The 13,347-nt window shown below is 43.7% G+C and overlaps 1 protein-coding gene across 1 annotated transcript in view; it reads right to left on the reverse strand.

Moving 5' to 3' along the window:
- The window catches only part of LOC118391747 (uncharacterized), a 32,999-nt gene extending 20,380 nt beyond the window's left edge, over positions 1-12,619 (reverse strand). The window contains exons 1-3 of the mRNA XM_052457555.1: positions 11,972-12,619; positions 11,633-11,757; positions 8,600-8,798 (exon numbers count right to left, since the gene is read on the reverse strand). Coding sequence (XP_052313515.1) covers positions 8,600-8,798; positions 11,633-11,757; positions 11,972-12,109 — 462 coding nt within the window. The 5' untranslated portion in view covers positions 12,110-12,619. The remainder of the gene's footprint in view (positions 1-8,599; positions 8,799-11,632; positions 11,758-11,971) is intronic.
- Positions 12,620-13,347: the final 728 nt, after the last annotated feature.

Raw genomic sequence — 13,347 nt, forward strand, 5'->3', positions numbered from 1 at the left:
AGGGTCACAAAACCAAGCTTTGGCACACACATCCATGATCTCACATGACCTCTCTGAGTTGGGACTAACAATGAACTTGGAAAAGAGCTCTCTGGTCCATACTCAGTGTGTCCACTTCCTGGCCTTGACACGGTAAGCTCAAATCATGCGAGCAACATTCTCCAGAAAAAGTGGTATCTTTGACAAATTTTCTTTTGACATTCAAATTGAAAAAAAAAAACAGGTATCAGCACTATAGTCAGAGGCTCCTAGGCCTCCAAGCTGCTGCAGTCCATGTTGTACCATTGGGCTTGCTCCACATGTGGCCAATACAATGCTGGTACAACAGACATAATATATGTCCCAAAAGGGACAAACACAAAAATCGGACAATTTCAATGAGTTACTGGAGAGCCATACAATGGTGGTGCCTAGCACATCAAACTCCCAGTGGAGTTCTCCTATGCCCAGTTCACAACCGGGTCTTTGAACACAGAGCCTCCCTACAGGGATGGGGAGTAGTCTGGGGTCCATGGTGTATGGTCAGCACCATGGACAATGGCCCACATCAATGTACTGGAGCTCAAGGTGGTTCACCTTGCACTCTGGCACTTCCTCCCAGTATTGAGAAGACAACATTCACTGATATGGACAGACAACACAACCGTGGTTGCACACATCAACCACCCGGGAAGGATTGAGGTCAATGACACTGCACTAGCAAAGGAGCTACTGCTTTGGGCAAACAGACACCTGAGAGCAATACACCTGCCAGGGGTGGAGAATCAGGCAGCAGAACCTCTTCTCCAGAGGAGGCCTTCTTCCTCTGTGGTGGAGAGGATCTGGGCGCGATTCAGAAGGGACGTCACCGATCTGTTTGCATCGCAAGATTCAACCCATTGTCCTATGCAGTTCTCCAAGGGTCCTGGAGGCCCACTTGGGGCGATGCCATATCACACAGATGGCCAAGGGGGCTGCTGTATGCGTTTCCACCAATGTCCTTGCTCCCTCGGGTCTCGAAGAAGATCAGACTTGAGAGTGTGTAAGTTATGCTTGTTGCTTCACATAGGCCACAGCATCACTCGTTTTCAGACCTTGTACAGCTGACAACCTCCCAGCCATGGGAACTCCCGCTTCGAGCGGACCTCATGCCACAAGCGGACGGCAAGCGTTGGCACCCCAAACCAGCATACTGAAGTTGTGGATGTGGCCCCTGAAAGTAACTGCCTTGTAGCTGCAGGGTTGCTCTCTTTGGTAATGGATACAATTTAGGCAGCCAAGGCATCCTCTACGCAAACCCTGTATTCCTACAAGGGAAATGTGTTCAGGAAGTGGTGTGTCGACCATGCAGAATTGTTAACTTCCTGCCCAATTTCTGTCATTTTGACTTTCCTCCAGGAGCTTATGGCTGCAGGGAAGTCCCCATCTACAAATGAAAGTGTGTACGGCAGCCATCTCTATGGATCATGACCAGATTGCGGATGCATTACTACAGGCACACCCTCTAGTATCGCAATTCATGAAAGGTGCTCTCAGGCTACGGCCACCCAAGGCCCCTTCAGTACCCTCATGGGAGTTAGATGTTGTCCTACGATCATTTATGACTCCACCATTTGAGCCTGTCTTCACTTGAGCTATGGGAGCTCTCAGTCAAGACTGCCGTTCTATTGGCTATGGTTTCAGCCAAGCGTGTTAGAGAATTACAGTACATGCGCTTTCTATCCAACCTTCATTACTCACTTTAGCAGAAGATGGATCTAAGGCAGTGCTTTGGCCAAATCCAGCATTCTTACCTAAGGTCCTTTCATCATCACATGTTAACCAGCCCTTAATCATAGCGACATTTCACCTGCCTCCCTACTCCTCACAGGAGAGTCGTGAGTTGCATACACTTTGCCCGGTTAGGGCATCTTGCTGCGAGAAGAACTGTTCGTCGAACAGAACAGCTTCTTGTGTGTTATGGGGAAAAATCCAAAGGGCGTGCTGTCTTGAAGCAGAGACTGGCACATTGGATGAAAGTCCCAGGGTGCAAAACCTGTTTTTGTGAACGATCCCCCTGGACTTTGTGACAGTTTAGTAAAGCCCAAGGGCAGCATGATCATGTGCCGCACGCCATGATGACATCACAGGGTCCCAGTGGAGTAACGCCACACAGATATGGTGATCTCCGGTCTCCTCCCCCCGGCCCTGGGCGATTGAAGATGGGAGGGGGAGCTGTTGTTTTGTTTTGGGAAGGGGGCGAAGAGGTCTCGTGTGTGTGTTTGTGTGGTTTTACACATAGTGGGCCCCATGTTCGGACTGGTGACTGTCCAGCTCTTTCGTCCTCGCAGAGAGCTTTCAAAACAACCAAAGAGATCAGTTCCAACTTCAGGCAACCTTTGTGTTGATCCCCCACTGAACGACCCCTGCCCTAGAAACATATGCCTACACATTGTCTCAAACACACAACGTTCATGTGCATTCTTGTACCCCATGTCTCTCACATGATGATGTTGTTGGAGTTGGAAATTATTGGAGTGAAGAGATGGAAGATGTGGGTCGAGAATGAACTCTGTGAGACACTCAAATAAAACGTTCTGATAGTGTTGAAGGCACCTGGTTTGTGTTCCACTGTGATACAGTAGGTCATGACAATGCATACAGAGAGAGTATTTGTCCTGTCCCCTACTAGCGGCCCCTAAGCACGTGGGAAAAGACAACAGGGCCCACTACACACAACGTCTACTCAAATCTGCACATTGCCTGACATTAAACATGTGAGTTGCATACACTTTGCCCTGTTAGGGCATTGTGCTTCAGACTCATGCCAAAAACAAGTGGATAAATCAATGAAATTACATCAGCGCTGACATCTGCAGATGAATAGAATAGCCAAGCTGTGCTCATGTTACGAGCTTACTTTCTTCTTTCTCACTCTGAGAAACAGCAGAATGTGCTTGTAATGGCCGAATTCATAATATTTTTTAAAATAAAATGTACAATGAATACAATTGCCTAATATGTATATAGGCCTGCTAATAATTCTCTATGTGTAATAATAATATATGCCATTTAGCAGACGCTTTTATCCAAAGCGACTTACAGTCATGTGTGCATACATTCTACGTATGGGTGGTCCCGGGAATTGAACCCACTACCCTGGCGTTACAAGCACCATGCTCTACCAACTGAGCTACAGAAGGACCACATGAATAATGAATTGATCCTCATTTTAAAAAATATATATAAACTGTAGCCAGCAGCTATCCTCTGTCCTTATTGAGTCCTTATTCCGCAACTAATTACTTCAAAATATAACTTTCCAAAAATGATAGAAATCATAAATTTGCTAACATATTCACCATGCATACAGTCAGGTCCACAATGATTGGCAACGTTGATGAAGATGTGCAAAAAAGACTGTAGGCCTTTAAAATAAATCATTCAAATACTGTTATATTGTATGCAAAACATTTTTTGGAAAATGATATTATTTTCTGCTAATACATTTGCTCAGAGAAAGAGGTTTGGTTTAACAAGCAATAAAAACAAATCTAAAGAATATGGGGGTCAAAATGATTGGCACCGCTGAATTCAGTACTAGAGCACTCTCCCATTGTGGGGATAACGATACTGAGCCTTTTTCTAAAACGTCTAAAACACACACCAGGGGTGGGTTTGGTGTCGAAAAACAGAAGCATATGCAGAAAAGTATCTCATACCTACTGTAAAATATGATGGTGGATGTTTGATGTTTGATGTTCTGGGGCTATTTTGCTTCTACTGGTCCTGGGGCCCTTAAGGTCAACGGCATCATCAACTTTTAGCCAAAAACCTGGTTGCCTCTGTCAGGAGGCTGATAAATTGGCTGCAAGTGGATCTTCCAGCAAGACAATAACCTCAAGCACACATCAAAATCGTCAAAGAAATGGTTAATTGACCACTAAATCTACATTTCGCAATGGCCACCTCAGAAACCTGTGGTTTGAATTGAAGATAGCAGTCCATAAACGCAGACGATGGATATCAAGGATCTGGAAAGATTCTGTATGGAGCAATGGTCTAAGATCCCTCCCAATGTGTTCTCCAACTCATAAAACAATTGAGAAAAAGGCTTTTTATTTATCCTCGCAGAGGGTGTTTTAGTACAGGGGTGCCAATAATTTTGTATATTACCTGTTAAACAAAGTCTCTTTCTCTGAGCAATTAGTATTAGTATAAAATAATGCAATTTCAACAAAATAAATGTGAACGCAATATACAGGTAACTGACAAAATACAGGAAACACCAATATAACGTTTCTTAATTAATTGGGTGTTGGGCCACCACAAGCCAGAGCAGCTTCAATGCACCTTGGCATATATTCTGCGGGTGTCTGGAACTCTATTGGAGGAATGCAACACCATTCTTCCATGAGAAATGCCATAATTTGGTGTTTTGTTGATGGTGGTGGAAAGCGCTGTCTCAGGCACCACTCTAGTGTTCAGTTGGGTTGAGATCTGGTAACTGAGACAGCCTTGTTCATCAAACCATTCAGTGACCACTTGTGCCCTGTGGATGGGGACAATGTCATCCTATGGAGGCATGGCCATGGTAGCCAAAAGAATTGCCTGCCTAGCATTTTTAAACATGACCCTAACCATGATGGGATGTTAATTAACTCATGGTCCTCACCTGTGTGGAAGCACCTGCTTTCAATATACTTTGTATCCCTCATTTACTCAAGTGTTTCCTTTATTTTGTCAGTTAACTATAGCTTAGTATTTTGTATTATTTCTTTTCTACAGTTTTTTTTGCTCCCTAATCACTACACCACAGATTTGAATACACATTATGTCTGCATATTCCCTGGCTGAAGTGGAGAGAAGAGACTGAGGAACTTGTGCCTAGTGGTAAAAGTGACCTTGCCTGGATCGGGCAACCTCAGTGTGCCACTTTATGTAATGAATGATGTGTGATAAAAATCTGAAGGGCAATAAAATGAACAGATGCACTAAGGCTTTGCAGAGGAACGGGGATTTAATTGTTGTGGCTTGGGCCTCTGAGAGCCACCTCTGGGACCAATGTGCAGCTGTGCTCTAATGCGGGTAAGGGGAGGGGCGTGGGGGGGGGGTGACTTTATCCCCCCTCTGTCCTCTTTCAATAAGAACTCTGGTGATTTATAATGTCCAGAAGACAAATGCAACGACAACTGAGACTTCCCAACCCAAGATGTGCAGTGAACACACAAGTTCACGTTACCTGTGCCCCCCAAGGACCCCAAATTGAATTGCTGCAGATCTAAGGCTAAATGTGCTGTGTCACTTGGTTCCTTACACAATGCACTGTACAACCATGTGTGTCATTTGCATTTGACATTTTAGTCATTTAGCAGACGCTCTTATTTGTATTTGTACTGGTGTCCTCTCTCATCAGTGAGTGATTAGGTACATCTGTGGATTTGAGTTTTTTACACTTGATGATAAATTATTTACTTGCTATGTCCTACAAATATGATTAAAAACCTTTGAATTTATCGTTATCATTATGCAATATGAAAAATTCCAATTAGGGAGTCATGATTGCATGTCATGATTTGTTGCCCGAGTATAGACAAAATAGTGGGAGTGGCCAGTGCCCGAGCCGAGGCACAAAAAGGAACCCCACAGGTGACCAGCTATCTCCCAATTAATACCCCTTCCTGTTGTATTGGTTGCATACATTGTTCTTCGCCAGAAATGATACATCATACTTTGTCAGCTATGTCAAGCCAGACTCCAGAGACACAGCTAGAGGATGATGTCCCTTAGCTAGTTTGGATCACTATGCCCCCTTTGTGGGTTTTGTCTTACATTTGAGATACTGCCAAAGCATCTGCTTTAGCACGGCCTTGTGTTGCCCTGTACACTGCACAGTACTCCTCCATTGTGTGGGAGGAAGATGCAGTTGTTGTGAGAGTTCTGAAACACAACTTGGTCACCACTTGACCTTTACTATTCAGGATAAAAAACGAGTGTGTTCAGACCTTCTGGTCGTAAGTTGCCATGGCTTTTAACTGAGTTACTGGTATTATGCGTGTGTAATAAGTGGCTTTACTTGACTTAATACAAAGAGTGTTAGTCGATAATCCCAACCACATACTATGACCTGCATAACACGGACTAGAGGGAGTGAGGACGAGAGACTTCCAGCTAGAGCGCAACGGAGCCAGGTCGTTCAATTCCTCGCCCTGCTTTCTGATTACTCACGCCAGACAGCTGACAATTGTGGTGTTAAAATCAGGACAAGATCAGCTTTCACTAGGTGTCACTTCTCTTAGCAACCAACAAATTAGCTATATTCAATGTCCAATATGTCACTAGTATCCACTTTCCACTTGCCCTTATCGATCTACTACACTCCCCAATGTGTTTTTTCAGACAGTGAAGCTAAAGCTTTTCACTTGGCGCTATACTCCAGCATTTTGGATTTGCGATCAACTGTTTCATATGAGGGGACAGTACAGATTGTCACCTTGTATTTTGATGTTATTTTCATATTTTTTTACCGTTTAGAAATGAAAGTACTTTATTTTTCTTGTCCCCCCCATTTGAAGGTGTCATACGTATTTGGGCAAATCCCCTTATATGTGTATATAAGTGGTCAAAAGTGTAGTATTTGGTCCCATAGCCCTAGCACAAAATTACTACATCAAGCTTGTGACTCTACAAACTTGGATGTGTTTGCAGTTTGTTTTGGTTGTGTTTCACATTATGTTGTGTCTAATAGACATAAATGGTAAATCATTTTGGAGTCACTTTTATGGTAAATAAGAATAGAATATGTTTCTGAACACTTCCACATCAACGTGGATGCTCCCATGATTACAGATAATCATGAATGAAACGTGAATAATGTTGAGTGAGAAAGTTAGAGGTATAAATATCATACCCCCCAAAAAAGGCTAACCTCCACTGTTATTGGTCAAATTGAGTGGTTAGCATGTCTCGGGGGTATGATCTTTGTGCCCATGTATCTACATATGCAAATTTGTTTAAAAGAAATGTATGCCAGACACCTTCAAATGGGGGGACTAGATACATAACGTGCTATCATTTCTAAACGGTAAAACATATGTATGAAAATACCCTCAAATGAAAGGTAACATTCTGTAGTCATGAAACATTTGATCTCAAAATCCAAAATACTGGATTATAGAGCCAAGATAAATGTTTTAGCTTCACTGTCCAAATAAATACAGAGGAGTGTATATATAATTTCCTTCGGACTTGTATCCTACTACTTGTACAAAGACCAGGAGAGCGAAGAAAACTCATTCTGTTGTGTCGGGTGTGTGGAAGTATCTGATATTTTTTTTAAAGACAACAGAAAGACCTGCTTGCCAGTTCTCAGTGATGCAGCATAGAGGGCCTGCTAGTCTGCACGTCCTCAAAGGCGAATTGGTGAAAGACAGAAGCAGCTCTATCAATTTAACCTTTGTCCCAGCCAGGTGGGAACACTCTGCACAGCTCATCCAGAGCCCCTCGTCCCCTTCCTGGGGGCTGCATCTTAGGGCCATTGAGCTAAGCCTCTCCTACATGGCCGAGGGTAGCAAGAGAAATATAGCATGGCTGTGGAGACAGCAACATACCATGCCAATCACCTTGCACCCTGTCTGCCCAGAGAAATGCCAACAAACCTGTCAGAGGCAGCCTGTTGGATCCCCCCTGGGAGCTAGTTTCATATCCTGGGTTGTACTCCAGATGTCAAGTCTCAAATTGGCAAAGACTGTAGCACACTTTTATGGCTAAGGTTTTTCCCAGGACTGTGTGCTCTATAAGAAACACATTGCACCTCCCTCCCCTCAAGAGATCTCACTGATTTTCCTCTGGATGGCTCCAAATTGGATAATAATGCTGAGAACATTCTAATCTAATAAGACTATAGTCAGATGTAGCAGAGGTATGGATAATTTAATCTAGGCTAACTCAGCAATGATGTCTTACCATGGCCAGTACAGCACATTTTCTATTGACCCAGTTTAAAAATGAAAGGGCAGTGTAAACATTTCTACCAAATCATTTGTTGAAAACATTTATTTACAAAATTCACAAAAAAAAAGTGGCAAAACATTAGGGGATAAAATCAGTTTGCAAACATTACGAACAATGACTACTTCTGGGTTTTAAGAAATAAAAGTGACCATTCTATTGTTAATTCAATAACCACAAATGCAATTTAAATCAGAGCAATTCATACAACTTTATCTGGAAGTAAACGATGGTATATTTAGCCAATTGTGCTAGCTACACAATAAAGTGTTATTTTGCACAATTCCTCCTGTGACTTGGTAGTTGGTACACATGTCCAGCATTGACAGCTAAAATCCATGGCTTGGTTTCTCCACATGAAGAATGACTAAGAGTTGTGGAAACCTCTTGCGCCATGATTCCTCCACACTAGTTTTTAAAGTTGGAGTTCCTTGTCCAGTCTGATGGAGCTCTAGAAAAGTCTACCTTTAGCAGAAGACGTTTCTCTGCACCTGAAATAAAGATAAATGACAAACTGAGAACCTGAAACATTCTGAGGAGATTATAGTTCAATACCTATAGTTTTCCCCATGATTTGTATGTTTATGTTGATTTCAGCAATCTTGACCACAGGTGTGACACACTGACCTCATGGTGTTTTGGGTCCAGTGTGGCTTGGAGCCTCTTGCTGTTCTGTCTCTGATGGAGTGTTGGATGGACCCTCCTCCTTCTTCTCAGCAGACAGGAAGTCGTGAATGGCTTCCTCAATGTGGGGCCTGAAGGTGTGGTTAAGCTTGGGATCCACCACCTGGGTGATGATTCTGTCCACTCCGGACTCCAGCATGCCTGACCTGACACACCACAGAGACAATACATATGACTGTCACATATACCCTAAATCTGTAAACATGGGCACCCTCATAGATATTATCCTGACCAACTTGCATTCCAAATGCACCTCTGCTGTTTTCAACCAGGATCTCAGCCTCATTGCCTGCATCTGCTATCGGTCCGCGGTCAAACGACCACCCCTCATCACTGTCAAACGCTCCCTAAAACACTTCTGCGAGCAGGCCTTTCTAATCGACCTGGCCCGGGTATCCTGAAAGGATATTGACCTCATCCCGTCAGTCGAGGATGCCTGGTCGTTCTTTAAAAGTAATTTCCTCACCATCTTAAATAAGCATGCCCCTTTCAAAAAATGTAGAACTAAGAACAGATATAGCCCTTGGTTCACTCCAGACCTGACTGCCCTTGACCAGCACAAAAACATATTGTGGCGGACTGCAATAGCATCGAATAGCCCCCGCAACATGTAACTGTTCAGGGAAGTCAGGAACCAATACACACAGTCAGTCAGTAAAGCAAAGGTTATCTTTTTCAAACAGGAATTTGCATCCTGTAGCTCTAACTCCAAAATGTTTTGGGACACTGTAAAGTCCATGGAGAACAAGAGCACCTCCTCCCAGCTGTCCACTGTACTGAGGCTAGGTAACACGGTCACCACCGATAAATCAATGATAATCGAAAATTTCAATAAGCATTTCTCTACGGCTGCCCATGCTATCCTCCTGGCTACCCCAACCCCGGTCAACAGCTCCGCCCCCGCAGCTACTTGCCCAAGCCTCCCCAGCTTCTCCTTCACCCAAATCCAGATAGCAGCTGTTCTGAAAGAGCTGCAAAACCTGAACCAGTACAAATCAGCTAGACTATCTGGACCCTCTCTTTCTAAAATTATCCACCTCCATTGTTGCAACCTCTATTACCAGTCTGTTCAACCTTTCTATCATATCGTCCGAGATCCCTAATGATTGGAAAGCTGCCGCAGTTATCCCCCTCTTCAAAGGGGGTGACACTCTAGACCCAAACTGTTATAGACCTATATCCATCCTGCCCTGCCACTCTAAAGTCTTCGAAAGCCAAGTTAATAAACAGATCACTGACCATTTCGAATCCCACCGTACCTTCCGAGCTGGTCACGGGTGCACCTCAGCCACGCTCAAGGTACTAAACGATATCATAACCGCCATCGATAAAAGACAGTACTGTGCAGCCATCTTCATCGACTCTACTCAATCACTGCATTCTTATCGTCAGACTCAATAGCCTTGGTTTCTCAAATGGCTGCCTCGCCTGGTTCACCAACTACTTCGCTGACAGAGTCCAGTGTGTCAAATTGGAGGGCCTGTTGTCCGAACCTCTGGCAGTCTCTATGGGGGTACCACAGGGTTCAATTCTCAGGCTGACTCTTTTCTCTGTATATATATCAATGATATATCCACCTCCACACAGACGACACCATTCTGTATAAATCTGGCCCGTCTTTGGACACGGTGTTAACTAACCTCCAAACTAACCTCCAAACAAGCTTCGATGCCATAAAACACTCCTTCTGTGGCCTCCAAATACTCTTAAATGCAAGTAAAACCAAATGCATGCTTTACAACCTTTCGCTGCCCGCACACGCCCGCCCGACTAGCATCACTACCCTGGACGGTTCTGACCTAGAATATGTGGACAACTACAAATACCTAGGTGTCTGGCTAGAATGTAAACTCTCCTTCCAGACTCATATTAAACATCTCCAAACCAAAATCAAATCTAGAATCGGCTTTCTATTTCGCAATAAAGCCTCCTTCATTCATGCCGCCAAACTTACCCTAGTAAAACTGACTATCCTACCGATCCTCGACTTTGGCGATGTCAGCTACAAAATAGCTTCCAATACTCTACTCAGCAAACTGGATGTAGTCTTTCACAGTGCCATTCCTTTTGTTACCAAAACCCCTTACACCACCCACCACTGCGACCTGTATGCTCTAGTCGGCTGGCCCTCGCTACATATTCGTCACCAGACCCACTGGCTCCAGGTCATCTATAAATCTATGCTAGGTAAAGCTCCGCCTTATCTCAGCTCCCTAGTCACGATAACAACACCCACCCGTAGCACACGCTCCAGCAGGTATATCTCACTGGTCATCCCCAAAGCCAACACCTCCTTTGGCCACCTTTCCTTCCAGTTCTCTGCTGCACTGGCAGCTGGAACGAATTGCAAAAATCGCTGAAGCTGGAGACTTATATTTCCCTCACTAACTTTAAACATCAGCTATCTGAGCAGCTAACCGATCGCTGCAGCTGTACATAGCCCATCTGTAAATAGCCCACCTAATCACCATATTGTTTTTATTTACTTTTCTGCACACCAGTATCTCTACTTGCACATCATCCTCTGCTCATGTATCACTCCAGTGTTAATCTGCTAAATTGTAATTACTTCGCTACTATGGCCTATTTATTGCCTACCTCCTCACGCAATTTGCACACACTGTATATAGACTTTCTTTTTTCCTATTGTGTTATTGACTGTATTCTTGTTTATTCCATGTGTAACTCTGTGTTGCTGTTTGTGTCGCACTGCTTTGCTTTATCTTGGCCAGGTTGTAGTTGTAAATGAGAACTTGTTCTCAAATAGCTTACCTGGTTAAATAAAGGTGAAATAAAAAAATACTGGCATTAGCAGGAACACCTGCTTGCAATCCAGACTGGGTACATGATCTTAATCATTCATGTGCCGATGGCACTGTTTTTGGCTTGAGAAAGTGATTTAATTGTTATGTACTGTCAACAATTACAATGCATTAGACATTTACAAGCATAATTATAATCATATATAGTAGCTACTCACTGCACGACGCTTTGTCTTAGCACATTTCGCACTTGATTTTTGTTGATTGATGGGTTCCAGTCTTGAGTGTTCAAATGAGTAGAGACGAAGTTGTCAACTTTCTGTCGTAGATTCTGGTAGGCAGGCTAATGACAACAATGACAGAAGCACGTCATTTACGTTACCCATTGATCAATAGCCGCAACATTTCAAACAGCTGGCTAGCTAGTTAGCTAAGCTAAGCTAAAAACAACAACGTGGGACAAATAAAGCGGAAACTATTTGCTAGCTAACGTTAAATAGCAGACTTAAAGGAACGTTGATAGCTAGTCAGAAAAAGTTGAAAGTTAGATTAGCTACCTTTGTATCCACATCTGCCAGGCAGTCTCTTCGGAACTCGTCGAACAGGCCTCGGTTCTTGAGATGTTCCACGATGAGCCCGATGAGCTGCGGATCTCCGGGGGGAAGATTCACTGCGTTACCGACACCCTCCGCCATACCGATGTTTGTTGAATTTCAGCCCGTCAATTAGTTTTGTACATATAGAAGTGTAGCAGTATCGATATAATTTCAAGAAATGACACAAAATAACTGCTGGTGGCTCTAAAACCTAGCTATATTATTTAGCAGTGTACACAAGTACCAACATGCTATGCAATAGGAAGTCTCTTACGTTGGGTGCGTTCGTAAATTAATCAGTTATTCTGCTCGCTGCAGACTCAGACGGGAGTGATCGGAGCAGATAGCCAGAGCGAATCTACGAACGTGCCCATTGCGTCTTCTTTAACGTTCCATGTTACGGGCATGATAGTAGACTACACCTATTGGTGTATTTCCGCCACCTACTGTACGGGTTATTAAAACATTTATTACATTGCGGGAAGAGGCACATTGCATATTGGGATATGTAGTATTTACGAAGCTAGTTTTACATTTAGTTTTGGTTTACAGAGGGAATGAACTGTATTATATTTTCATGGTTACACACAGTTCTGCCTAAAAACGCCCTAATATGCTGATGACAGTGAGTATGACCAGATAGAGATACCAGATTGCATGATCATTTTTGAGGAAACAGGTGATATAGAGTACCACAGTATGAGTCATAATACCCATAACACCTAGGAGTCAAACAGGGAAATTGTTCCAATCGTTTTTCCACCATTAATTTTTCCCATATGAGATTTTAGAAACACTTTTGTGTAGGTTACCCTGGTGTGACATTTTGATAACCGTGTAAATCTCTCTTGGACAAGGTGACGTTTATCAATATTGGGTTCTTCAGAGGGTGGTGGGGTCTGCCTAACGCATCACTGGGGGCACAATACCTGGCCTCCAGGACATCTACAGCACCCGGTGTCACAGGAAGGCCAAGAAGATCATCAAGGACCTCAGCCACCCAAACCACAGCCTATTCACCCCGCTACCACCCAGAAGGCGGGTGGTGTCGCTCTTGCTGCTTGTGATTTTCTGATCCACCTCGACACAGACCTCAACATTCTGTATACATCTGGCCCTTCTTTGGACACTGTGTTAACTAACCTCCAGACGAGCTTCAATGCCAAGTAAAACTTGCTTTAAATGCAAGTAAAACTAAATGCATGCTCTTCAACCGATCGCTGCCCACACCTGCCCGCCCGTCCAGCATCACTACTCTGGACGGTTCTGACTTAGAATATGTGGACAACTACAAATACCTAGGTGTCTGGTTAGACTGTAAACTCTCCTTCCAGACT

The sequence above is a fragment of the Oncorhynchus keta genome, chromosome 12, assembly GCF_023373465.1.
Source record: "Oncorhynchus keta strain PuntledgeMale-10-30-2019 chromosome 12, Oket_V2, whole genome shotgun sequence".
NCBI classification, from domain to species: domain Eukaryota; kingdom Metazoa; phylum Chordata; class Actinopteri; order Salmoniformes; family Salmonidae; genus Oncorhynchus; species Oncorhynchus keta.